General features: G+C 45.7%; 1 protein-coding gene across 1 annotated transcript; it reads left to right on the top strand.

Moving 5' to 3' along the window:
* HOOK2 (hook microtubule tethering protein 2) lies at positions 1-26,302 on the top strand. The gene is made up of 22 exons (XM_054976044.1): positions 1-133; positions 4,921-5,006; positions 7,772-7,844; positions 8,376-8,426; positions 8,929-9,061; positions 9,408-9,475; positions 9,787-9,849; positions 10,078-10,158; positions 13,985-14,142; positions 14,256-14,396; positions 16,684-16,885; positions 17,178-17,288; positions 17,453-17,540; positions 17,958-18,027; positions 18,645-18,782; positions 19,631-19,718; positions 22,490-22,524; positions 22,781-22,863; positions 23,083-23,186; positions 23,395-23,502; positions 24,363-24,434; positions 25,077-26,302. The coding sequence occupies exons 1-22, from the start codon at positions 86-88 to the stop codon at positions 25,248-25,250; spliced, it is 2,175 nt and encodes a 724-aa protein (XP_054832019.1). The 5' UTR covers positions 1-85; the 3' UTR covers positions 25,251-26,302.

Raw genomic sequence — 26,302 nt, 5'->3', positions numbered from 1 at the left:
AGCGAGCGGCGTACGTGAGGCCGTTCGAGACCGCTAGGGGGCGTGGCGCCGGAGGTGTTGGTGCTGCTCCGGTGGCGGCGGAGTCATGAGCGAGACGAGCCCGGCCGAGCGATGCGGAGCGCTCATTACTTGGGTAAGGACGAGCCGGGAGCCGGGCTCACAGGCAGCTGCAGAGGCTTTCTCGGGGGAGTCGGGGCGCGCTGCCACCGGCGCCCGCCCGCCGCCCCCTTGCAGTATTCTCTAAGGTGACTCCCATGTCGTCGCCACACCTGTCTTCCTAAATGGAGGCACCTTTACCCGGATGCCTCTTTCGCCTTTAAACTGCGCGCACACAAGACTGCACGTCTTTCTTTAAAAAAAAAAAACACTTTATTATGCTGTAGTAGTCCCCGCCACCTTTTATTTCTGTGAATCCACAGCTGTGGTGTACGACCACTGCGCTTCCCATAAGCTTGTGCTTGAAAGATAGGGGGAAATTCCGCCTGAACATGTTGCTGTAACCTTCCTGGCACGATAAAGCTTGGTAAAAGTATGCGAAGGCGTAACTGGTCTAGGTCCAGGCTGAAACTCTTTCCCCTCCATTAGACCTCAGCCCTCTCTCCTGTAACTCCCTGCCTCAGCCCTCAAAGCCCCTTCAAAATCTCGCAGTGCTATAAATCTGCTTTCACGTCTCAAGCTATTTTGGTAGGCGCCTGTAGTCACGTCACAACGATACTGCGTTTTTCATGATACATAATTTTCTAGCTCTATGGGATGATCTCTTTTTAGTTTCTCCCCCTACCCCCACCCTTAACTTCCCTTCTTCCCTTCAGATAAGCAGTATAAACCTTCTGTTACCTGTTGTGGAATCTTTTATATTAACAAGGATTCCATTGCCCCAGCTCTTTCAAAAATACCTTGTTTATTTTATTTTAGTAAACTTATAACCCACTCTCCACACGAATGGGCTCAGAGTGGGTAACAACATTGGCCCACCTGCTTTGCTCTCCCCAACACAAATATGATTACCTACAGGACATCTAGTTGAGCAGGCGGTTTACTTTTTCTCAGGCACCTTCTCTTCTTTATTCAGAAACTGGAATTAATATACAATTCGTCAAAGTTCCAGTTGGGTAATGGAATTTAGGGAGGGGGGATATCTAATTCAGCCTGCTCTAAAAATATGCAGGGGCAAAACATTAATTGAAGATACAAAGTTATAATATTTTTTTAAAAAAAGGATTCCTTTTCTTATCATTGGAATTTCTCTAACTATTGCTAATTCAGACATTATAGAAAAACCGGGTTTGTTTCTGGTGGGTATGAATATGGTTAATTGTTGAGCTTGTGAAGCCCCGCCTTGGTCTCCTTAGGTGCCAAGACTGAAGTGTTGATCTCCAAGTTGTGACATCTGAATGCAGGTGTCTTTATACATTGAGGTTTAATCCTGGTTATTGTGAAAGAGAGCTTCAGTGAGGGTGTCTGCCTTTGGCTGCCATGACAAACTGGTGTTAGTTGAAAACTTCAGACGTGGCACACTCTACAAGGGAGAAATATGTGCGCTTGTTTCTGTTAACCCAGAGATTGTTTGTGAGATGTACAAACTCTGGATTGTTTGTAACATTGGAATCAAGCCATTAATTTGAGGTTAAACATTTTAAGAGGCAAGATTGCAGTACAAGAACTGCAGTACATTTACTGTTGCTTTTTGTTTAATGTGTTAGAAAATGTTGGAGATTCCAGTGACAGTGAGAATTAAAAGCAGGATATTTTGAGTGCATCAATATTTTGGTGCATATCTGAAGGCAGTAATGTTATTATGATGCTGTGGTAGGGGGTTGTTCTGAAGCTGTCCATCTCAGTGGTAAAATATGTTGTGAATCACTGCTTCTATTAATTTTAAACTGTGATATCTTTCAACTGGTATCTGCTCTATCTTCACCCAGTAAAGAAATATTCCCCTTAACTGACACAAGTCCTGAAAGTCGAAACATCTCTTCAATTAAAAAAACCCTATTCTTTTCAACTTTCAGAACAAAGTAACGCAATGATTATTCTGCAAGATGTTGAGGGTTTGTTTTTTATTTTGTGACTATTGCTTTGCCTTAAAAGTAAATTTACGTTTGTTCATTGGTTCTGAATCCTGAGTGTAATGGATTTTGAGAGTAGCCTTGTTAACTCACTCTGTCCAGTGAGTTAATCAGCTCTCTTGACTATTGATTATACCTCATGCCACAGATGTGATAGAGAATCTTCTATACTATCTTTCTGTTTGTTCACCATATCCTGTCAGAAAATGGAATGCTGCTGGAACAAAATTTGTTGTTTGCAGAATGCTTTTTTTCTTTTAAAGTTAGAGCAAACAAAGCTTGTTTAAAGTATTTTTCTATGCTTCTCTGTTGTCACATTTCTTTTCTAGTGTGTATATACCTGCTTAATAGTGTTTCCATTATTTTTTACTGAAAAACTGGCATTAAACTAATCAGGTTAACATCTTAGGAACTGTTGTTATTGGAGTGATTTTTCCTTGCCATTATGCTCTTACACTGAGTAGCCCCTTCTGTTCTTTTTATCAGTAATAGCAGTGGTGAAAAATTGCTTATTCTTCTCTCCCTCCCCCTTCCGCCATGAAGTGTGTGCCAAAGATACCAACTGTTTCTGTGCTCAGCCCAGCGCAGAAGACACTGTTGCTAGATTCAGTATGAGACAGCTGCGTATGAATGTCAGCACAAGCATCTTTTCCCAGCAGGGCAATGAGAAGAAAAGCGGTGCCTGTCAAACTTGTTTCTTTGTCCAGGTGTTAAAGATACAGAATCCTTTCCCACACTGAATCTAAGCAATTCTAACAGGAGCTTATAGCTCATTTTGTTCTTCAACCTTGTGTGGCAGGGCCTACAAACTCTCTTAGATATTCTCTGTGAATGGCGGTGGAGGGGAGGAGACAGAATTTTTCATATGTCAGAGACTTGGACAACACAAGGAACAAGTCTGAAATGCAAATGGATTGATAATTCATCCCTTCTCAAAGCAAGACTGTTGTTGATTGCTACAAGAAGAAACAGGTATCTTGTGTGAGAAGGGCTGAAGATGGTGCCTAGAGACTACTCAAGCTCAAGCTGCAAGGAAGGTGGCTGCCCATGTGCTTTGCTGTTATTAGCCAGATTAAGGCTCCAGGTCACTCATTTTAGGAAACATTCACCTGGCAAGAACCTCTGCTGGGGGAAGGGGGGCAGGTGTTGAAACCAGAGGCCTTTTGATGCTTGTATGAGGCAGTGACACAGCAAACTGTTTTCCAACATAAAGGCAGACTATGGGAATCTGTCAAGAGCATATACCAGGGAGGAGAAAACAGTTAGGGAGCAGGCATTTGCTGTTTCCTAAGTCTTAAGCTTTCTACAAATATTGGCAAGCTATCTCCAGGCAATAACATAAGTGATACTGATATGGTTCTGAGTGCTAATGCGGTGTAGTAGTTAACATGTCGGACTAGGATCTGGGAGACACAGGTTCAAATTTCTGCTCTACTGTAGAAGCTTGTTGGGTAGCCTTGGGGTAATCACCAACTTAAACTACTTCAGAGGGCTTTGTGAGGATAAAATGGAGGACAGGCAAATGATATAAGCAACTTTGGGTCCTCATTGGAGAGAAAGGCAGCGTATCAAATGAAGTAAACAAATAAGCTGAAAGTGCTGAATTATGCAGTCTAACAGAAATCAATCCAAATAAAGGTTTTGCCACTGGCTCGCCTAATATGCATTGAAAGTTATGAGAAATAGGAAATCATCTAACAACATTAAACAAAGAGCAGGTTCCCAACAATCCAAAAGAAGGAGATTTCTCTTCCTTTAGGTAATCTGTGGAATCAGGTGGCTTTGGTGATAACGATGGTAACTGGCCTCAAAAACAGGCATGTTCACATTGAAGAACAGTTCTCTCTTAAGCAATTTTAACAAGATGGATAGGAACAAGTATCAGGCTCAGTTCTGTAACTGGGAAATCCCAAATTGTAAATTGGACTAATTTGCGCAAAGGAGGAAATCTTGCTTATTTGCTCTTACATTCTTTTCATTTTGATTATGAGGAACTTAAAATGTTTTCTTTAACCATATTAGTAGTGACTGAAGGTAGGAAATTGACTTTTGGGGGGGGGTCCTTTGTGGTTTTTATTGCATGAGAGAGCCAAAGCTGCAGCAGACTTGCAAAGCGTTAAGGCAACTGAGAAGTCCAATCCTCATGATCCACATAGTCCAGAATCCCACCCCCCCACCCCCCGGCCACATACCAATAAACCCTGTAGTTCCTCTCTGGCCATCATTTTCTTCTTTTTTGATAGCTTTTTTGGATAGCTTTTTTGATACATTAGCTTGTAGCTAGTGAGGCTTACCTTTATAACCAAATATGCCCTTGTTGTGTGCGTGACAGCTGGGCTGCTTCTGCTTAGTGATTCACTGTGCGTGTGTGTCAGCCAAGCGGGCATGTGGGAGTACTCGTGTTTGAGCTCACTGTATGTGTGGGGTGTGTGGCCCTGTTTTGCTGCAAATGTATCTGCTGGCACTGACTTTCACGTTCTCTATGATTTTTCAAACCGCTAAGAGATCTTGGTAGCTGAACAATGGTCTTGTGCTCTTCTAACTCTACAAAGAATTTTATCAGGCAGAGAATTTTCCTTATAATGCCAAATGTTGTGTAACTACTTGTCCGCCCCCATCAGATGTGGGTTGTCCAGGAAAAAAAAGATGTGTGTTGTACATCTCTCTCTCTCTGGGCTCAGTGCTGCCAAATCGTACTTGACAACAGAGATTGGAGTTGTGCCACTCTGTAGAAAGCTCTGCAGACCAGGCCAATATTGTTTCCATTTTAAAATGTTTCCCCTTTTCTCAGGCGAAGGAGGGCTTTCTCTTTGAGTGTGTCACTTACAAGGCTGATGTCTCTCTCTTCCAGCTGCAGATATTCCAGGTTCCATCTCCATGTGCCACAGAGCAGGATTTGGCCAGTGGGGTCGCCATTGCCCAGGTGCTACACAAGATGTGAGTGTCATGGAATCTGTGGCTTTAACCCAGAATGGAAGTACTTTAATGGGTTTTCTTGAGGGACTGACAGAAAATTCCCTCGATGTGCTCTCAGGGTTTTTTCACTGTTCTTCCCTGCCTGTACCCTGGCCAGCAAGTTGACTAGCTGAATGTGCTTTGCTGCTAGAGATTGAGGACAGAAAAGGAATCTTTTCCCATTCTTCTATTATAACAAGTGGTTTGTAACCACTTCATGCAGACTACTGCTTGGCGGAGGGAGAGCAGTGGGCAGGCTTCCCACTTTGCTATGAATTCACGTAGGTTAAAACAAAACAACCAGAAAAGGGGGGTTCATCCAGAGTTGAAAACGTTACTAACAAGAAAAATTACCAGAGGTAATTCAAATCAAATCATTCAACCATTCATAAATATTTAAATTATTTTTACTATATAACAGTATAAAGTGCTACGTGCCAGAGTGCTTTTGAACATTGATGGTTAAATATAATCAATAAATAACATAGTTAAATACATCATAAATATACAAAAATAGCCCATGTAATACAATAAATTCGTACGAAAAGTCCAACCAGTGTAGAGCTTCCACAAAGAAGACCAGTAAGGTAAGTAATGGTATTCTTTAGGTATATTTCACCATATCTTGTTTCTTGATGCTTTTATGTTTATCTTTTACAAGTACTGTATATCCCAAGAAGTATGGATACCTCCAAAGACAACATGGATGGGGAGTATATTCATTGGATATTGTTTGGGAGGTGTCTTTCACCCCCAGTTCACTGGCAGTGGCTGCTGCTGCTCCACTTATCCCCCACCCCCAAGTGTGTGTGTTTGTGTTTGCTGGAGGTTGCCCTCCTCCTTTGCTCTGTGCTATTTGAACACCAGCTGCCATGAGTGAACTGGGGATGAAAGACACCTCCCCCTGCCCCACCTCAGACACAATAACTCTTCCCCTCAGCCCAAACAAAACAATATCTGATGAATATGCACCCCATAGACCATGGGCTTTCCTCCCCACTGCCCCCGGCGCTCGCACAGGCGCACCATGTTCCTATGGACAGGCACATGTAGATGGAGAAGTGGATGGCCTTGAGGTTACAGTTGTGGTTTAAAACTGAAGAGATCCAGATTCTGTACCCTAAACTGCTTTAGATTTCCTGGCTGATCTTGTGTATGTCACATTGTATATGAGCCTTTGAAAAAGCTGAGGGTCGAAATGGGATAGGAAGTGCTGGCAAAACCCGTCAGGCTCTACAACCAAATATTGGTGTTTGACGTGAATTTTTAGACCACATTGTCTTTGGAGGTTTCCACACTTCTTGTGATTTACAGTACCTGTATGTCAGGCTCAGGTGTGCCCCGCCCCTCACGTGTCTCTTTCTGCTGTGGTGGTGCTCACTCACTGCCTGCCTGACTTCTACTTCTTGGCCTTTGGGTCTACTCCACCCCTATTGGCCCACTAGCCCCTCTTAGCTGCAGGGATATTGGCTCCTGAAGGTTTCAGAAGCAGGGTGATTGGGCCCTGGGTACTTCCCAGGGGCCTCTCTACAACCCTGAGTAGACTGACCTCCACTCCAGAAACAAACTTCCTGCTCCTTCAATCTCCTCCCTCCCTCCTCCACTTGTGGGTGGACCTCCCTTTTATCCCCTCACCATTCCCAGGCACCACCTCCTAGCCCCACCCCCAGCAGCTTAGCTGCTGCCCTGGCTGCCTTAGGTAGCCACAGCTGTGCCTGTTTTGCCCCCAGCCTCTCCTGGCCCTTTTCCATCCCCTCTAGCCTGTTTGCTGGGTTGTTGGGCTGTAGTTCTTCCCGTGCCTGCCACTGGGTTGGGGTGTGGCCCTGTACCACCGGTGCTGCCCCTGATCTGCTGCCTGTGGTGGCGTGGGCTGACTGTCTCTGCCCCCTGTGCCCTCTTCCTCCAGCTAGGCTGGGCCGCTCTAAGGGCCTGGATGGGAAGCGGGCAGTGGCTAGGACCCAGGAGCTGCTATCTAGCTTGCCTCCTGCTGACGAGAGCTCATCAGCACCTGGGCCATCTAGCCTGCCTTCTGCTGACCAGGGCTTGTCAACACCTGGGCCCTCTTTGGTGTTCCAGTTCTCTTTGGGTGCTTTTGCTGCCTGTCTCCTCCTTGCTGCTGCTTGTTTCCTCCTTGTTGGGTGAGTGCCAAGGGTGGCAAGGCTGGATGGTGGGGCTGCCAGTCTGGGTTCTGGGGTGTGTGGCTCTGGGAGAGTTCCCAAGTCTGGCCTGGTCGCCGGACACTGTAAAAGATAAACATAAAAGCATCAAGAAACAAGATATGGTGAAATAGACCTAATGAATACCATTACTTATCTTGCTGGTCTTCTTTGTGGAAGCTCTACACTGGTTGGACTTTTTGTATGAGTTTACTGTATTATATGGGATATTTTGTATGATATTTATGATGTATTTAACCATCAAGCACTCTAGCATGTAACACTTCATACTGTTATATAGTAAAAATAATTTAAATATTTATGAATGGGTGAATGATTTGATTTGAATTGTTCGTATCTCTGGTAATTTTCCTTGTTAGTTGCTAATGAATTCACATAGGGTCAGCTGAAGGAAGTCTTGGTGTGTGAGGCGGAAGGCAAGTGGAGCGTGACACACACACAGTGGGATAGCTGTTGTATAATCAATCTGCACTTGAAGCTTTACATGGGATACCCTGGAAGTGCTGAGAATTTGTGGTCAGTTGTTGGAGTCGGGGTCTTCAGCCGCTTCATTATGGTTTTCCTTTCCAGAGATCCCGCTTGGTTCAACGAAACCTGGCTTCTGCGGATTAAAGATGACGCTGGTGACAACTGGAGGCTGAAGGTATGAAGTATGGGGGGGAGGGATAAATTGACAACCCAAAGACCAAGGTGCACAGCAAGCCAAATACACCCATGAGATAAGAAAGAGTCTTGTGACCCCTGGAAGCTGTTGGTATCTTGAAAACAAAGATTCTCTTTGATTTACTGGATGTTATGATGTTTTCAGAATTTTTTTAGACAGGACTCAAATGGTTTGTGCCAGCCACCTGTGTGATTTGAAGGTGGTGGAGAAATTTAGTAGAAAGGCTTGTAGTGTTCCTGCCTCAAGGATAGAAGACCTGGGCTCTGTTTCTGGATGGAGCAGTTGGACTCTATCAGTTCCTGTCAGAGTAACTTTGGGTGCAGCTACCTTTCCTTTCCAGCACAGGATATGTTAGATTCAGACCCTTGCTATCTCAGCAGCTGTGGGCAAGAGGAGGCATAGTTAAACTTGGAGGGGCCAAAGCAGAGGGTGGGCTTCTGGAAAGCAAATCTCTGACACTTGGGCAAAACTGCACATACAGATGTCCTTTTTCTTCTGTCTTGCCCCCAGATGAGCAACCTGAAGAAGGTCCTGCAGAGTGTAGTTGAATATTCTCAGGATGTGAGTATCTTTCCTTGCTTGGGTTTCTGGCACGGCTGGGCATGACATATGCTTCCTGTGAAATCCAGACTGTAACAGGGCAACAGAAAAGCAGATCAGACCTCTCTCTAAAACTCTAGATGGCTGCATGCCATGGAAGCCTTGCAAATAAATTTGCCAAAATCACTCACCTAAAATTTTGATTAGATTTGTGTCCATGTTTGTGGTTCATTGGTGAAGAAAGAAGAGTGGGGTTTTTTTGGCTTGCAGTTTTCAGCAGTTTTTCTGCCTGGCTACATGGATTAGACTGGCACAGTCTACTGGGCTAATGGCTGTGTTTAAGCACAAGTTAGGATACTTTAAAGCCCCTTTCCGTATACCAAACAAAGCCCTGTCCTGTGTTTTGCCTTTCATGGCTCTAGTTTTGAGCTAGATGGAGAGGACTTTGGTGGCAGGAACATGGGAGGGCTGTGGGGCTGCCCGAAGTTGCCTCTTCCTCTTGTCTCCAATGCCTCTTTCTCAGGTCTTAGGCCACCAAGTCTCTGAACATCTACTGCCTGATGTGGCCCTGGTTGCAGAGCTGTCTGACACAGCTGAACTGGGCAAGCTACTACAGTTGGTGCTAGGTTGTGCCATCAGCTGTGAGAGGAAGCAAGGTATGTATGCACAAATGAGTGTGTAGCCGTGGGGCTGTGTCTGATACCTGCGCCCAGGGTATGCATCTAGACTGCCTCTTTAGAGGCTGGTTCAGCCTATTCTCCTCACTCCTGTTACCCTGTGGAATAGCTGCTGCTTAAAGTTTGTCCTAGGCAGAAATAATTTGTGATGGGACATTAACCATTCTGCTACATCCACAGTAATCCGTCAGGTGATTTATAATTTGTTCCAGAAGGCCATTCCCTAACCCTGATAACCACATGACTCAAATGGAAGGAGCTGTGGGGCACTGGGCAAAGGGGGAAAGCTCTAGTTTAACAGGCATCCGACCTCATCTGTTTGCAGATCATATCCAACAAATCATGACTCTAGAGGAGTCTGTGCAGCATGTTGTTATGACAGCAATACAGGAGGTGAGTGTGGCTGAGTTTGATCTGCAGTCTGGCATACCATGGGACAGCATTATCTTAGATGGCATCATCACCATCTTCTTCATTAGAAAGTCCCTGTTAGTTCTCAGCTGTTTGCTCCAGAGTTGTATTGGGGGGAGCTGTGGGGACAATAATCATATCCCTAGAACTGTTCCCTTAGCACCAGCCCTGGTCTTCCTACATAAAGTTCAACAGCATTTGCTTGTGGACCTTTGCCTGCTTCCCAGAATACACTGCCTGGAAGGTTGAGTCATCTTTATGTAGCCAGGGACTAAACTTTTCCTTTCCTGCAGCTGCTGACCAAAGATTCATCGGACACACTGAACTCGGAGACGTATGGGAACTTTGACAGCCAGGTACCTGTGATGTGGGATAAATTAATGGTGGAAATGCAGAGACCTTAAGCTGAGCAGGGACAGGGGAGCTAAATTTACGCTTTCCTTATGAGGTGAAAGAGGAGTGAGCAAGGGAGGTAGCAAAACTAGACTTTAGCTGCTCTTGAATTGCTTGCCTTGGTCAATATGTTCCCTCTCACTGGCTAAGTCAGCCTTCTTTCTTCACTTGTGGTCTGCTTTGTCTTGTAGTCCCGGAAGTATTACTTCCTTAGCGATGACCTCGAAGAGACAGATGACGTGCGTCAGCGTTGTCATGAGCTAGAGCAGCAGGTCAGTGTCTCCTGAGAGCAAGTGAGTCTTCTAGATGGTCAGCTTTGCTTAGAAAGCAATTTCTAAATGTGCATCACATGGTGGTGGTAATAGCTGAGCAAAGCCTCTCTATGTTCTGCCATTTTAAAGGTAAAGCTGTGCAGCTTGGAGTGTCTGCTAATTTGTCCCTCCCTGGCAAGAACTGGTGTCTTCCAGAGATGTTGTGGGGGCTTGAACTGTCAGGGAAGTCTAGTCCTGCACGCCATGCCATTTCAAGGGTGGTCTTTTGAATTAACATTTCCCTTTCATATTGCACAACTTCATGCGTGCTGGCTTGAGAGCTACACTTGGACTAGTAGCCAATTCAAAATGTTTGAAGATTCTACCTGGTCTTGGGAAAGAACAGAGCAACAGGTGAACCGTGACAGACTATCTATGCAAGCTCATTAACACATGAATAAATACCATGTAGCAAACATTCTTATATCAAAATATACTGTAAAGCCATCTGTAAACTGGTTAAACATTCTGTCTGTTATGATTCCTTTTTCGGCAGGACTGCAGTTTGTTAACATGAATTGAGCTGGAACCTTGAGCATTTTAATAATGGTATACTTTTGTACTTTACATAGACTTTATGATATATTTTGATACGACTTTTGCTACATGGTATTTATTCATGTGTTAACGAACTTACTTAGTTAGTTTGTCACAGTTTACCTGTTGTTCTAGTCTTTCCTGTGATTCTCTCTTTGCTTTGCGGTCTTGGAGAAGGCAGTGCAAGAACATATTTTACCCTGCTTCTCCATGCAGGCCCTCACTTGTAGAGGGGAGTGGGTGGTACAGTTCTTTCTGAATGGTATGGGCTTGCAGGGCTGCATGGAACCAGCTGGGATTGCCTGCAGTGTGGTGGTGTGTGAGCACTTGTTCTTCCTCCCAGTACATTACTGTTCCCTCCCCCATTACTTGAGATGCTCAGGTGGAGAGCAGAACTGCCTTGTTGATTCTGGGCCCTAGGTTTAATTCTTGCCTTTTCTGACGCCCTCCTGTGTGACCCTTCAGAATTAATGGGAATGCCTCTGTTTTGCACAGGGGCCAAACAAATACATCTAACTATTAGCAGTGTGGGTGGTTAGAGGTCTGCAAAGGGTTAGACTGATCTCTCCCCCTTAAACCCACCCTTTACTCCTCCAAGGTGCTAAAGTGCCCCTGGAGATGCATCCCCCTTCGAGAAGGTGAGTGTCCTCCCCCTCTCCCAAGCTCTTGCCTATGATAACAGAGCCACTCACCCAGCAGTGGTCCCCCTGTGCCTGATGGGACCAGCCTAACCTTGCATGAGCATGTACCATGCTGACAAGTTTAACCACTGCTTGAGAGTGCTGGAAGAGGTGCTTGTACAGGATGTGGAAGAGGATTTGTGTTGGCTGAGCAGAGGAGACGCTGTCTGGTGTCGTAGTTAGACTAGGACTGGGGAGGTTCAAGTTCACATCCCTCTGGGCTGTGGCTGAACTTAGGCCAGCCTCAGGGAACATTGGGCTGTTAGAACAGCCCTAGAGCAAACTGAGCTGAGCAGTCCTTGCCAAGCTAGTAGCATCATCAGGGCCACTTGCTCTGGGCCACCAGTAGCCCTCCAGGAGCTTTCATCTTAAGTTCATTCATCCTCCAGCCATGCTGTGTCAACCCTAATGTAGCTCCCAGGATGAAATGGAAAGCTATTTATGTTATCCTGAACTGCTTGGAAGACTGGTGGAGCAAAAGATGAAAGAAGGGAGCCTTCAGGCTCTCTACAAATATAGCTGTGGAAACAAATATTCATTCATTCATTTATGTCATTTATAATCCACCTTTCTCACCAAGACTCAAGGAGAATTACACAGTATGAGGTTAGTACAATCAGTATCAAGTACATTTCAGTACAGTATCAAGGACATTTCCATAAACAATGTCATAGGGTAATAGATACAAGTTTAAAAGACATAGAATCCAATACAAAGTAGAAAAAATACTGAAACAGAACATAATAAATTCTAGGACTAACATTAGACAATATGGACCACAGGTAGTACATAGAAGTACACATTTAAAGCAACAGATAATATGTAAGGCAATATAGTGATGAAATCTATGGTCCCTAACTCATTAGTGAAGCATCTTCCCTACAATGCAGCCCTCCCATTTGAGTAAAAAGCCTTTTTGAATAGTTCAGTTTTGCATCATTTATGAAAATCCAGGAGAGTGGGGGCTCTCCTAATCTCCTCAGGCAGGTCATTCCACAGGATAGGGGCCACCACAGAGAGAGCCCGTGTATGAGTTGCTGTTGACTTTACCTGTGTGCAGCCTGGCACCTGCATGAGACCCTGTTCAGATGACTGAAGCTGCCATGGAGGAACATAGGGAAGGAAGCAGTCCCATGCCGGACCAAAGCCATGAAGAACTTTGTATGTAATAAACAATACTGTAGGATGGGAGTGATATTCATGCTCCTGCTTGCTCCTGATAACAGTCGAGCTGCAGTGTTTTGCACTAATTGGAGACCTATGTATAGAGCATTACAATAGTCAAGCCTAGATGTTACCATAGCATAGATCCAAGTGGCCAGGTTAGCCGTGTCAAGATAAGAAGCCATCTTCCAGGCTCTGAAGTTGCAGAAAGAGGCTCGAACTGTTTAATGAGTCTCTCCTAATATAGGATAAAATGGAGGGGAGAACAACATCAGCAGCTTTGCGTCTCAACAGGGGAGAAAGGCAAACAAAGTAAGACACTTTTAAAATGTAGGGATACTTCAGTTGACAGCATTATCCTTGATAGCAGCCCAGGTTACCTGCAACAAATGCAGTAGAGGCAGGGCTGACCTTCTCCTTTCAGAGAGAGCTCAGGCATTGGGCAAGAACCTGCTGGATCAACCAGGGAAGGAACAAGCCGTCCTCATAGCGATGTCAACAGCCTAGAGAAACAGTGTCCTACCCCTTGAATAGAGGCTTAACAGGATGTTATTTCTTGGTGATGTTATTTATTTCCATGCCCGCATGCTGTAGCGGTTAGAGTGTTGAACTGGGAGACCCAGGTTCAAATCCCCCGCTCTGCCATGGAAGCTTTCTGGATGACCTTGAGCCAGTCATACCCTCTCAGCCTAATCTAAGGTTGTTGTGAGGATAAAATGGAGGCGAGGCAAATGATGTAAGCCACTTTAGATCCCCACTGGAGAGAAGGGTATAAATGAAGTAAATAAAATGCTATGAAAAGCTTCAGTGCCCATTCCCCCAAGTTAAGCCTGTGTTAAGGGGGACAGGATATTTTTTCCTCCAGGTTGTTGGCAACCTCTCCACAGCACGTCAGTGCTTTAGAAATCCCTACTTGGGTGATACAGTTTCTATCCCACAGCAATCAAACAATGCAGGATGAGACTAGTCTCAGTAGCGTGTGTGTGTGTGTGTGTGTGTGTGTTGGAGTCAGAAGCCAGTCATGGAAATTGTCTTGCACAAGCACCTGTTGATGCTTCTCTGTTGCCAGCCGCATAGTTTTCCTGATTCACTAAATCCATGCCTGGAGCAGTCAGGGGGGCAAACTAGCTGAGGGCAGTAGCAGAGAAGCCACTTGAGAGACAGCCTGATAGCAGGTGGGAGGCCAGGCTTCCCTTGTGAGGGCCAAAGGGAGGGGCCTGCAGCCAAGCCATGAGAAGCTCTTCTGTCCTTCCATTTTCCTGTGAATTTGTAGGATGAGGCTGTTGGTCTGTTAGCAGTACGTGAATTCTGAGCTAGAACTGGCTCAAGTCGCAATGGCCACCATGCTGTAGAGTTCTGTGGCCCCTGCCTGCTGGGAGTGTGTTTGATTCTCTGCCTTTGCTCAGATCTCCATCCTGGCGGAGGAGAAGAATACGCTGGTGTTGGAGAACAAGACCCTGAGGGATCAGAAGAACGCTCTGGAGTCGGATGCTGCTGGCCTCACTGGCAAGAAGTTGCTTCTGCTTCAGTCCCAGATAGAGCAGCTGCAAGAGGAAAACTTCAGGTAGGGCAAGTGCTGGGAATTCGCCCCATTCCTTCTCCTCTGGCTTATCCTCCAAGGACAGCCGGCTCAGTGGGTTATGATAGAGATCTTGCTGATGAGATGTCTTTGGCCAGGCTGGAAAGTGGCAGGGATGACTTCCGAGCCCGCTGTGAAGATCTAGAGAAGGAGGTGCAAGAGCTGCAACACCGTAATGAGGAGCTGACTAGCCTGGCCGAGGAAGCCCAAGCGCTGAAAGATGAAATGGATGTTCTGCGGTGAGTGGGTCAAACTCAATATGCACGAAGGCCAGGCCAAGGCTGCCCGTGTTGTTCATGTTGCTGCCAGGCCTCTCTGAGTCCACTAGACGTCTTTAGCCTTCAGCCCTTCCCAGGTGTGATTTCTTCTCTGGCATTTCCTTGGGGGATTAAGGGGTTTTTATTGTGTATAGTTTTAATTTGGAGTTGTAAGCCACTTTATTTAACCCAGTTTTCTTCCCTCAGTGCAGACTTAAAGTGGCTTACAGCTGCAAACACAACAGAGAGCTGATTTTTCAGAAATACTTCCCATCAATAGCCTAATTCTTAATGCAAGCAGGGGAGGGGGGGATAAGTGGCAACAACTCTGCCATTGATAACACTCTGCCCAAGTAGACAGGCAAGGGAAAGATGGGATATAAATCTTATAAATAAGTCACCACTCCAATCTGTATGTATTTGATATAGTGCCAACCTAAGGCAAGGCCACAGAATCCCAGACTGCCAGTGGTAGCTGAAGGGAGGCGTAGAAGACAGGAGCACATCTCTGATGGTAGAGTTTTGAGCCCAGGATATTCTAGACGCGGCAGCTTTCAAGGAAGAGTTGGGCTTCAGTTCAGAGATGCATACCACGTATAGCCCAGATTTCACTCCCAGAACCTTTTGCATCACACCTGAATTACTGATTTCAAGAGACAGTTTGGGAATTCTGTAAGAGTCGCCTCTGAAAGGGGAAAACCAGAAAAATGTCAGTGTATTCAAGGACGGTGCATGTATATTTATTACAGCCTTGATAAGCAGTGTTGCTTATTTTTCAAGACTTGACATTCTGGGAAGGAAGTGTGTTCTCAAGGTTGTTGTTTTGAGAGTTCAGGAATTCGTGTGTGCATGTGAAACATGGCTTCTGATGGAGAATTCAGTTAGTTTTTGCTAAGAAAAGTCCCCAGCCCTTGTCTTCGATAGAAAACATGTTGGCAGTTTATTTGAAAGAACTGGGACTTTTCCAGAACTAGAGTCTGTTATCTGCAGTGTCTGAAACTACAGAATTTTAGATATGTCTCTTCAAATCTAAGGAGCAGCTGATGGGAATATAGAGTAAATGAGTTCTGGCGTGGATGTTAGGTAAACAGCGATTCTGGATTGGAGTCAGCGCTCTGCAGAAGCAAGGATCACAGATCTTTCCCATATTCCCCTCTACCCCACAGTCTTCTCTGACCCTGGAAAAGTTTATTTCTGGGATCACGGAGGCTGTGTGGACTATAATAGCCATGTAGGTCAGGAGTCTGCATTGGAAAGGAATGAGAAAGCACTCCCTTCTAACTCTTTTGTCAATGGAGTTTTGTTGATCAAAGATTCAGAAAGGGCCATTTCTTTCTTCCTCACCTCTGCAGCCTCCAAACTCATGTGGCTGTTAATCCAAATGGGCTCCACAACTCCAGGAACAAATTCTGCCAAGGCAGAAACAACTGCTGAGTGTGTCAGGCTATGGAAGACAGGATATGGTGGCCCAGACTCCAGACCCCTTCAGTAAGAAATCCAGGCTCTTGAGTAAATGGGTTTTATTAGATACCTTGGCTTTGTCGTGTATATGTCCATAGAATAGTCAGAAGCAATATAAAAGCATCTCCTGTACACAGGTCCCTTGTTAGGAATGACGAACTGAACCCGTCACCCCCACTAACTGTCCTCACCCCACTCCCCCTCCCTTCCAGACCACAAAGCATAGAAGCAGGAACAAAACGAAGGGAGTAACTTCAGTAGAGCTGGCTCAAGGCCACTGCGGCGAGCCAGCCCAGCCGAGGAGATAACGGTTCTCCAGTCCTGGGAGCATAGGAAGCTGGAATGCAAAAGTTAGGCAGGTGCAAAAGAATGAATGGAAGGCCTGTGGGACAGTCCTGACAGAGTGGGTGGGTGACGTGGGAAAAATCTGTGACCATCCATGCCTTGCTGGATCCAAACCCTAATTTAGGTTCCACTCCCTAGGTGGTGGTGTGCCTGGTTCCTAGGCCCAGAATATGTGGACTAGATATAGCCTTTTGACAGTGGAAAGTCTGAAATAATCTCCTTGTTAGATCTTGAATATATACAGGGCTTGGAAACAGAAGAAGGGGTAAGTAATTGCTTGTCCATGATTGTTTCGGTCTTTGGTACACTCTGGCCTTTCTGCTGCAGCTTTTGTTCTTTTCTGAGGTTTTCCATGCGCAGAAGAGTTATTGGTTAGATGGTGGAGGAGATGCTGTGAGAGTTCAAGGCGAGTGTTGAAAGGAGTAACACTTTCTCGTCTTCCCCTCTCCTTCATTTACTGCAGCCACTCATCGGACAGGGTGGGACGGCTGGAGGCCATGGTGGACTCCTACAAGAAGAAGCTGGAAGACCTGGGTGACTTGAGACGGCAGGTTCGACTGCTTGAGGAGCGGAACACAGTCTACATGCAGCGCACTTGTGAACTGGAGGAGGAGTTGCGGCGTGCCAATGCTGTACGCACGCAACTGGAGGCACATAAGAGGCAGGTGAGGTGACAACAGGGGGCACACTTAATCTGTGGAACACCTTCAAAGTAACGAAATGCCTGACGGAGGACAGCAATATGCTCTCTGACTTAGAGGTACTCAAAAGGCACATTAGAGCATTGTCCAGCCACAGCTGATGCCTCCAGGGTTTAAAAATTCATTTGACCAGAGCTGAACTGGTAGCTGTATCTGTGCTGTGTGACTATTCAGGTAGACCCCTGGTGTGGAAGGAAGAGGAGCTGGAACCAGCAAGAAAACCTCCACAACTCCTATGTGTTTCCCCCTCATCCAGGTGCAGGAGCTGCACAGCAAGCATGCAGAGGAGGCCTTGAAGGCAGAGAAATGGCAGTTTGAATTCAAAAACCTCAAGGAAAAGTTTGAAGCATTGGTAAAAGAGAAAGAGGTAATGCAGGACCTGGTTCTCCTGATGGGCTCTCTGAAGGGCTTGGGGAGGAAATTCTGGTGGAAGAATGGGGAACTTTGGAGATCAGGAGTTGTGGCATCTGGGTTGTGTGTCAGGGACAAAGTACTACTGTAGTCTATGGACTAATGCCTGACTCTTCTCAGAGGCTGATTGAAGAACGGGATGCCCTCCGGGAAGCCAATGAAGAACTGCGATGTGCTCAGGTGCAGCAAAAATTCCTAAGCCAAGCTGGTGAGTATACAAGGAATACCTTCCAATATTTATGATGGGAGAGACTTTTTTTAAAAATCGATCATATCATGGTAGTCTACATTTTAAGTCTTGTAAATACTTGAGCAGCCATAGTGAAGACTTACCATCCTGTCCCCCCATACCTGCTGTTTGCTTTCTGCAACCATGAGCAGGAATCCCAAGAGCCATTATCAGTTGGCTAGGGAGGATGATTAAGAATTGCAGTTTTGCTGACTGAGATGTGACCGTGTCTCAAAGGCTTTGTTGCACACTATCACTCTGTTTTTGAACAGGTGTATAGGCATGAATTTACTGTTGACCATTTCTTTATCTGAGGTGATGAATCCCTTCAGACCTTGCTTTCAAGCCCAGATTTCTGTCTTGTCTAACATCTTTCTCCTGGCACAATACTTGCAGATACCATGCTAGAAGAAATTGCTTCTCCTGTGGACAATTTGGCTGCTGAGATCATGCCAGCGGAACTCAAGTAAAGTTCTGATCTCTGGGCATCTTGTTGTGGGGTGATGGGGAGGGCAAAACGCTGTGGTATCTATCCACATCGGGATCACCATCCTGCATGTTTCTATTTGTCTGCTTCCATCAGCTGGGAGTTGGAGTTAGTGTGGCCAGAATAGCCAAGCTGGAAAGATTTTAAGGTGAAGCGGTCCACCCCAGCCACTGCTGCTGCTGATGCAGGGGAGGGGGTTCCTCTGGGTGGGTTTATTTTCCCAATCTTTGTAAGCGTTGGTCCCAAGGGAGTCTTCTACTGTTATGTGCGATTGTCTATCCCCAGGTCTTTTTCTGACATATTACTAACTAGGGCCTGGCTTTTCCAGAACCAAGTGTAGTCACTGTTTCTGATGGATAGCATGGTAATAAAAAGGTGTATTGCCTGAAGATTTTTTTTATCCCATCATGCATGGGATATGGTGGCCTCCACGACAACTGGTGTGTTCCAGAGTCTTCCAGTGCAGCTCCTCATGCCTTCCTCTGGGGGCTGGTAGTGTTGGAGAATAGCCTGCACACATGGAGTGAGCAACTCCATTAGCTGATGCTGATCCTCAGTACCACTGGACTCTAACATGGTGTGCTACTTGTGCTCAGGGAAACCATTGTGAGGCTGCAGCATGAGAACAAGATGCTGTGTGCACAGGAGTTGTCATACCGAACACAGCAGGCTGAACTGCAGAGCTTGCTGGAAGAATCAAACCGGACCAAGAACCAGCTGGAGGCACAGCAAAGGTACCCAGAAGGCTAGAAGGCTTAGAGGTTTGCTCCCTCCTGTGTATGCTGTTGGGAGAACGAGGCTGAGGAGACCCTACCTTTCTTCACATATCCTGCTTCGTCCCTGACAAAAACGGGGGGAAGGGGACTAGTACATCATTTCTAATGTTTTGGTTTACAAAATTGCAGGCAAACATACCAAATAAGTACATTAGCAAAATTGACTTCTGGTGGTAAAATCAAGCACTTTTAACACAGTCCTAGATGGGCAGTAATAATATTTATCTCTCTTTTAAACCAATAGGGCAACAGCTAATTCTTGCCCATAGAGTGGAATGATGTTTGGATATTTAAGTAGAGGATACTTGAGTTTAAGTACTTGCTGCCTGGTTTAATGCGAACTTTATTACTAATATGCTTCTTTCTAGCCTATGTATTTTAACTGATACTTCCCATGTAACAAAATAATACCGTATTAATACACTTTTCATGTAATAGTGAGGTTCAAATCTTGGCTTTGTTCATTGACATTAAGTTATTTTTTAAATCATACAGACTATTTTATGTTCTTTGTAACTTCACATCCAGAGAACTCTGCATGTTTCACCTCTACATAGTAGAGAGTAGGGCAAAATAATGGGTGCTCTGTGGAGAAGAGGGGCAGATATGGGTGTTCAGTAGGGCCCACGCTTTGCCAAAGTAGGGCCCACTGTCTGCTGACTGTGAGAACTGATTACTGTTGTGCCTCCTCTCAGTACCCAGTTGCCAAGAATAATTGACAGCCACTTTGTGTTGAGCTTTTCTCTTGTTAACATGCGACTGACTTACCCTTTCCCTGCTCAATTGTGCATTTTTACCCCATTTAGACTGTGTCAGCAGCAGGTCTCAGAGCTGAAAGTTCAAGTGGAAGAGCTCCAGAGGGCCCTCCAGGAGCAAGGGAGCAAGGCAGAGGATGTGAGTCTGCTGCAGAATGGGGTTTCAGAGGCCTCCACAGAGGTGGTTGCGGAGGTGTCAGAAAAGGCTTTCACGGAGGCCATGGTCTCTCCTTTCCTCCTCCTGAAGGCTGAGCTTCTGATGGAGGCTGGCGTTCATCCACCTGCCAGGCCCAGAGTGGAACTGTTAAATTACCAGTGTTTTGGGGGGGGGGGGGTGATATTTGTGCTGCACCATCTCATGCAGGATTATGTGCACTCTTTGTGTGTGTGTGTGTGTGTGTGTGTGTGTGTGTGTTTGTACTCTGTGCCTGTAATTCCCCATTTATCTTCCCCCAACGATCTTCAAGTGATGAGTGTCACTTGGCAGGATTGTTTTAATGGGGATAGCAGAGGTTCTTTAGATCATAAAACTTCCATGCTAAATGGCACGAGGCCACTCTCTTGGGAGCTGTGAACTCCTAGACTGAACTGTTGGTCCTACACAAGAGGGTGCTATCTATTCTAAGGGAGGAGGTTTGTTGCCTGTTAGAAGGAGGGCAGAGGACTCCCTGGGTGCAGTGTGGTTTGTCTAGCCCTAGTTAAGAGCCATATATCCTCCCCCTGTGGTCTACTGAAACTCCCCATAAACTTCTGACTGGACCCTTCCCTTCTCACTGTGCTAACATCCCTCTCTTTCTCCCCTTCTGACTTGCTGGCTGATCTGTCCTGTCCAGGCCATTGTAAGTACTTGCAGTCTAATCTACTCTGCTCTCAGCTCACTGTTGCTTCTTCTGTCAGTGTCCTGTCTTAGTGCATCAAGGAGGGACAGTTTCTCTGGGTTCACAATCTACAAGCTGTTAAGGGGGCTGTTCGGAAGGCTTAGAGGGGTGGCACAAGCACACTTCTCTCACTGTTGAACCTGAGGCAATCATGGCTTTTTGCTTTGAAGTGGTTATTGCTCCTCAGTATCTGGTGTTCTAAAACGGTGTTCTGTGTGTGAAATGTTGCCAGATAATTACTGTGTCAGTCCTAAATCTCATATATAAGACAAGGTGAGGGTCTCTCACTCCTTTAATCTGTAACTATATTTCACCGTTTCTGAATCTGGTGTGGGAGGCACAGGACATGAGACACTGGAGGGAGAGGAGTACAAATAATTATGCATCTTGTGTCCTGACAGGCCTGTAAAACAGTCAAGACTCAGTGTTTCCCAAAGAGTGAGGTATTACTCCTTTTGGGATCATTGAAAGGGAGTGAGTGGGCCGTGTGCTCCTGATCACTGAGAGCAACTACCTCAGGACAGAGGTGATGCAGTAGGAGAAGTTGGATGTGTGGCAGAGAAGTATTGCAGAGGCCACAGGAGCCTAGAGATTATATTCTATGAGAAACCTGTGGCAATTCTAGACAGGGGTAGCAAGGATGCTTTTTAAAGAAGCAGAAATCTTCAGGACGTAGAATTCTGCAAGTTTCTAACCCTTATGGTTGTGAAAAGAGACTTGACAGTGTGATTGGTGAACTCTCAGTAGCCAGAGGGAAGATAAATACAACTTCCATGGTCTGATCAGAATTTAGTGGCCCACGTTGCTCCTCACCTGTGTCTGTGACTAGCTGAAGCATGAACTGTATACAGCAAGCCAAATATATACAAATGCACTTTCTGTAGTTTACCTGGAGCAAAATATAAACCGTCCTTTTTGAGATTTTTGACTGGGGGCCGGATGGACACAGATGACTTTGTATGGTTTAGAAGAGTTAAGGATATAATCCATTCAGAAACTTGTACTTACAAGCCAAAATGAGTGCAGGAAGGAGGAATCTGCTATGATACCCTAGTCACCTTTGCAAAGAGGCCGTGTCAGAAAACATCTGTGTATGGCAAGGAGGAGCCCCAGTAAATGCTGAATGTGCATGATCTGCTCTGGCTTGCCTACTCCTCCTGATACCCTAATGACAGGCCAAAGGTGGTCTTGAAAATAGAGGAAAGCCTTGTTTCTCCATCATACAGGCTGCCTTCAAAACTAAGAGGAAGTGAGGATATCCCAGGCCTGGCGTACACCTGTCTCTCCTGAGGTGGTAGCCTCATCCACATCCAGGGTTCTTAAATAGCTGTTACAGTTCTGCTCTGTTGAAAAGTCTTCCTGTTGCCCTTTGCTATGCCTATATGGGAGCTCATGCCTGCCCAGCTGAGTGGAATTCCCTTTGTTCCATTTCTCTAAAATGCTTTTTGAGTCCAGCACCATCCCAGTTACCTTGTGTTGTTCATGACAAAATTGGAAATTTAAAACTTTTAATGCCTCTGATACCCAATCAAAATAACACCATCTGTTGACTGACATGATCTCTGATTGCTGATTTACAGGCCCCTGTACTGGACCAAATGAATCTATATGTTACTTCTGATGCTGCCCATACTGAGAGCCAGTTTGGTGTAGTGATTAAGAGTGGCAGGACTCTAATCTGGAGAACCGGGTTTGATTCCCCACTCTTCCACTTAAAGCCAGCTGGGTGACCTTGGGCCAGTCACAGCTCTTCCAGAGCTCTCTCAGCCCCACCCACCTCACAGGATGATTGTTATGGAGATAATAATGCACATTTTGTAAACTACTCTGAGTGGGCATTAAGTTGTCCTGAAGGATGGTATATAAATCAAATGTTGTTAGCACTGGCTTGTTCTACTGACCAAACTACTCAGCAACTAACTTCCTGTGATTTTTAACTAATAATGGATGAGCAAGCAGCATAGCTGGGCTAAAACAATAGATCAGAGGATTTAAAGCAATCAGCTTCTCTTCTCTCCCCTCCTTTTTTTAGTCTTCTCTGCTGCAGAAGAAGCTGGAGGAGCATCTGTAAGTGATTCCATTCTCAATTATTTGGGGCAGGGCCAGAAAAGGAGCTTGCCACAGCTCATGGTCAAGGGGAACTTGCTTGTGTTGCATCTGATGTGTCTAAGAGCTTGTGTCAAAACCTTGTATGTTTTTTATGCTAGATTTGCCTTGCCATACGTGCAAAGCAGGACCTTTAGCCTACAGCCTTCAAATGTTGGGGTCCTTTGTTTGTCAAGCCAGCCGCGTGTCTAACTCCTGTGTCTTTTTTCCTGGCCAGAGAAAAATTACATGAGGCTCATGCAGAGCTGCAAAAGAAAAAGGAATGTCTGGATGAGCTGGAGCCCAAAGTGGATACTACTAGTAAGTGGTCGGGTGTCAGAGCCCGTGAATACAGAGTTCTATCTCCCAGCTCTGTAGCCTGCCTCTGTTTGCTTCAAGTGTAATAAGGTGGAATTCTAGCCTTGTCTGCATAGAAACAGTGACTCCCAGAGGGTTTAGAGTAGAACATGGAGCCCCTTTCTTTTTTCTCTCTCCTACCCCGGAATTCTGGGTGGCTCTGATGTTCCTGCCTCTCAACAGCCGCCAAGAAAATTGATGAACTACAGCAGTCATTGAAGAAGAAGGATGAGGACATGAGAGCCATGGAGGAGCGATACAAGCGCTATATGGACAAGGCCTGCACAGTAAGTGAAGTCTTCCTGCTGTGTATCACAGCGTACGTGGATTTAGTGATGAAGTCCTGCAGAATACTGTGGTAGCTCTCACATGAGTGTCCCTGCAGTGTAACTCTGTTAGAACCTTTGTTCTTGGTCCTTGCTTGGAAACTAAGCAGTCTCTGGCTTTGCAAGAAAGCCTGCTCAACCTGGTGGCTCTCTCTCAATCCTTTGACAGGTCATCAAGAAGCTAGATCCCAAGCAGCAGCCTCATGCTGTTCCCCTGGAGATCCAGGCTCTGAAAAACCAGCTACAGGAAAAAGATAAGAAGATAAACTATCTGGAGGTAAGTGACTCTTCCTCCTTTCATTAGGGAGCGGTTACGGCTCTCCTTGGATCAATCATGATGCCAGGCTGTATCTTAAGCAGCTGGAGGGCCTGACATAACAGGAGGCTCTTGGGGGGGTTTGGTAATTAGATTGTGTTACTTGTAATTTGTGGATCGTGCAGCACTTCAGTCTTTGGGGTGTTGGTACCATTCAGGCCACTTGGAGGGGAATGGAAAGCGATGGCAGGTGGCAAGAGCTGTAGCTCAGATCTCTAAATAGTCTGATCAGCTTTTACAAAAAATGAATTTAGAGCAAAATGAATTGGAATAGAGTGTGAAGAGTTCAGACACTCCTTGAACATCTGTATCTTGACAAGGGGCAGGGAATGACTGACCTAGTACAGTGGTAGTGAGGGGCCTGCCCTCTGTCTTTGGCACTGAATCCCAATTATAAAATGGAGCAAACACTCTGGCTGATGGTATGTTTCTAAAACCCACAAGAAAGTGCATGCTAAGGCCCTCTTCCCACTTTATGCCTATGGCATAAAGCAGTGGTGCTTTTCCCTTTCCACATGATTTAAATTCATCCAGGCTTTGACTTCTCTTGATCTGCTTTTGACAGTCCTGCCTGCTCCTTTCTGTGGACTTGCTTTCATGTGGAATCAAAGAGGGGCGGGACTAGGGAACTGCAAACATATACAACATGAAGGAAGAAGCAGGCACGTTCTGCCTCTTCCCTCCCCTCCTTCGTTCTGAGATGGCAGGTGGTGCATCTTGGGGATAGGGATGTGGCATCAGCCTTGGGGCTCCCATGGGCCTGACCTGTATTGCCAAGTTGGCATGTCGGCCTGAGATAACTTTTCTCTCCATCTCACTAGACTGATTTTGAGAAGGCAAAATCTCGACAGGAGCAGGAAGAAAAGCTCATCATTTCTGCGTGGTACAACATGGTGAGTTTTCCATAAACATGAGGGGTTTGGCAAGGGGTAGCCTGCTGTGCTGCTTTGCAGCAGAGGTGGCAGCACTCTGGCTACAACAGGTTGTCTGAATCTGACACCTCTGCTGTTGCGCACTGCACATTTGAGATGAAGTGTCGGGTATAGAATCCCACATAGCGAGAATCCTTGTCTTCTGTGACACACTTCCAGTTGTTGTAGCTGGGGGTGCAGTGCTTGGAACCACTCAGGCTTCGCCAAGTGAAACTACTGAAGCCCAAAGAGATGTTTTGCTGGACTTGCCATAGTTGGGAAGGAAGGTCTGTGTGTATCTTGTCCTTCTCCTGCATGTAGCAGAAGCTGTGCAAAGCTATTATGCACATGGCAGTGGTGTTGCAAACTTACATTGTTGTACACTGTTTTGGATGCTGATTAGGCACAGAATGTAGTATAGAAATGTCTAAACATTTGGCATTTCTATGTCACAAATGCTGGCTTTTTTTAAAAAAAGGTAGCATTTAGAATCCTTTGGCATGGAGTACATGCCGTCCTGGCCAGAGACCTGTCACAGGAAAAAGTAAAAGATCCTGGTCCAAAAGTCTGTTTGCACAAGTCGAAGAGCTCTTAAATATTTTCCTCCATTGCCTCCCATTGCAGGGCCTGGCATTGCATCAGCGAGTCACAGAGGAGCGATCATCCACCACTACAAACGTCCAGTCCTTCTTGGCCCAGCAAAGATTGGCTACCAACGCTCGACGAAGCCACCTGAGCAGGGCTCAGCCCTTGCTGCTTCGATACACTGGCCCTGACAAGGCTTCTCCGTTGTCCTGATCTGGCCAAGCTGTTCTACGGCTCTGCTGGTGAATGTTCACTTTGGGTGTAGTACTCAAAGTAAGTATAGTCTGTGTCTCATGCAATAGCATCTCCTTGGAGAAAGTCAAGTGTCAATCTCACTGTTGGAATTAATTCATGCTCTGCTGTTTAAGATTCCTCCTCTGCCAAGCCTTGGTGCTTTGGGGTGTACATTGAAGAGTCATGGGCAGCAGAGGCTGAATCTTACCTAGTGTATGCAGACCTGCATACTCCCCCCCACCCCCGAGTTTGGGTATCTGGGATGGGGGAAATGCGCTGGTTGATGGGCAGTACCCTTCATTGCCACTGCTTACCTATCCTCCTCAAGTTCTGGTTTGTAAGTGGCTTGTGTATCTTAAATCACTCCTCCTTTGAGGATTTCATCTTTGTGTGCACCAACCAGGGCTGTCCTCGACTGCTGCGATCTCCCCCACTCTGATGGATTCTATGAAGGTGCTACCAGGTGCTGAGTATATAAAGATGTGGCTGCTCTGATCAGTCCCATGTGCAGTTTCAGAGGCAGCACCTTGCCTCTCTTTCCCCTTCCCTGTTTTCCCTGCAGCTGTCTGCTGAGCCTGAGGCACACCTGCCAGAACTTTGGCTGCTGGCTCATGGCTCCTTTCCAAGAAGGGACTGGACTTGAAAAACAATCCACACTGAACTGACTTACAAGAGCTTACAGTCCTGCCCATTAATAGGTTACATGCACACTGTCTTCACAGCAATATTTTGAGTCCTTTTGTTTCCCCAAGCGTATGTCTTTTTCCAGCTTGTATGCCTTCCTTTTTTGGATTATGTTTCCATTCTGGTGGGAATTGTGAGACGCAGTATACTTTTTAAACCTGTTCTTTAAAAGTTTTGATTTTTAGTAAAAAATCATAGTTTTAATGCTGTAAATTAAACCTTTTGTAAAGCTATCTTACTGGTCCAGGCAGGCATCTCTTTATTTTTCTATTGAATAGATGCCTGAATTACAATGATACAGTGAAAATGTTGAAAAACTTTACACTACAAATAAAAACACTAACATA

The sequence above is a fragment of the Eublepharis macularius genome, chromosome 4 (assembly GCF_028583425.1).
Source record: "Eublepharis macularius isolate TG4126 chromosome 4, MPM_Emac_v1.0, whole genome shotgun sequence".
NCBI classification, from domain to species: Eukaryota; Metazoa; Chordata; class Lepidosauria; order Squamata; family Eublepharidae; genus Eublepharis; species Eublepharis macularius.
The sequence above is the reverse complement of the archived record's forward strand: the minus strand, read 5'-3'. Positions and strand labels throughout refer to the sequence as shown.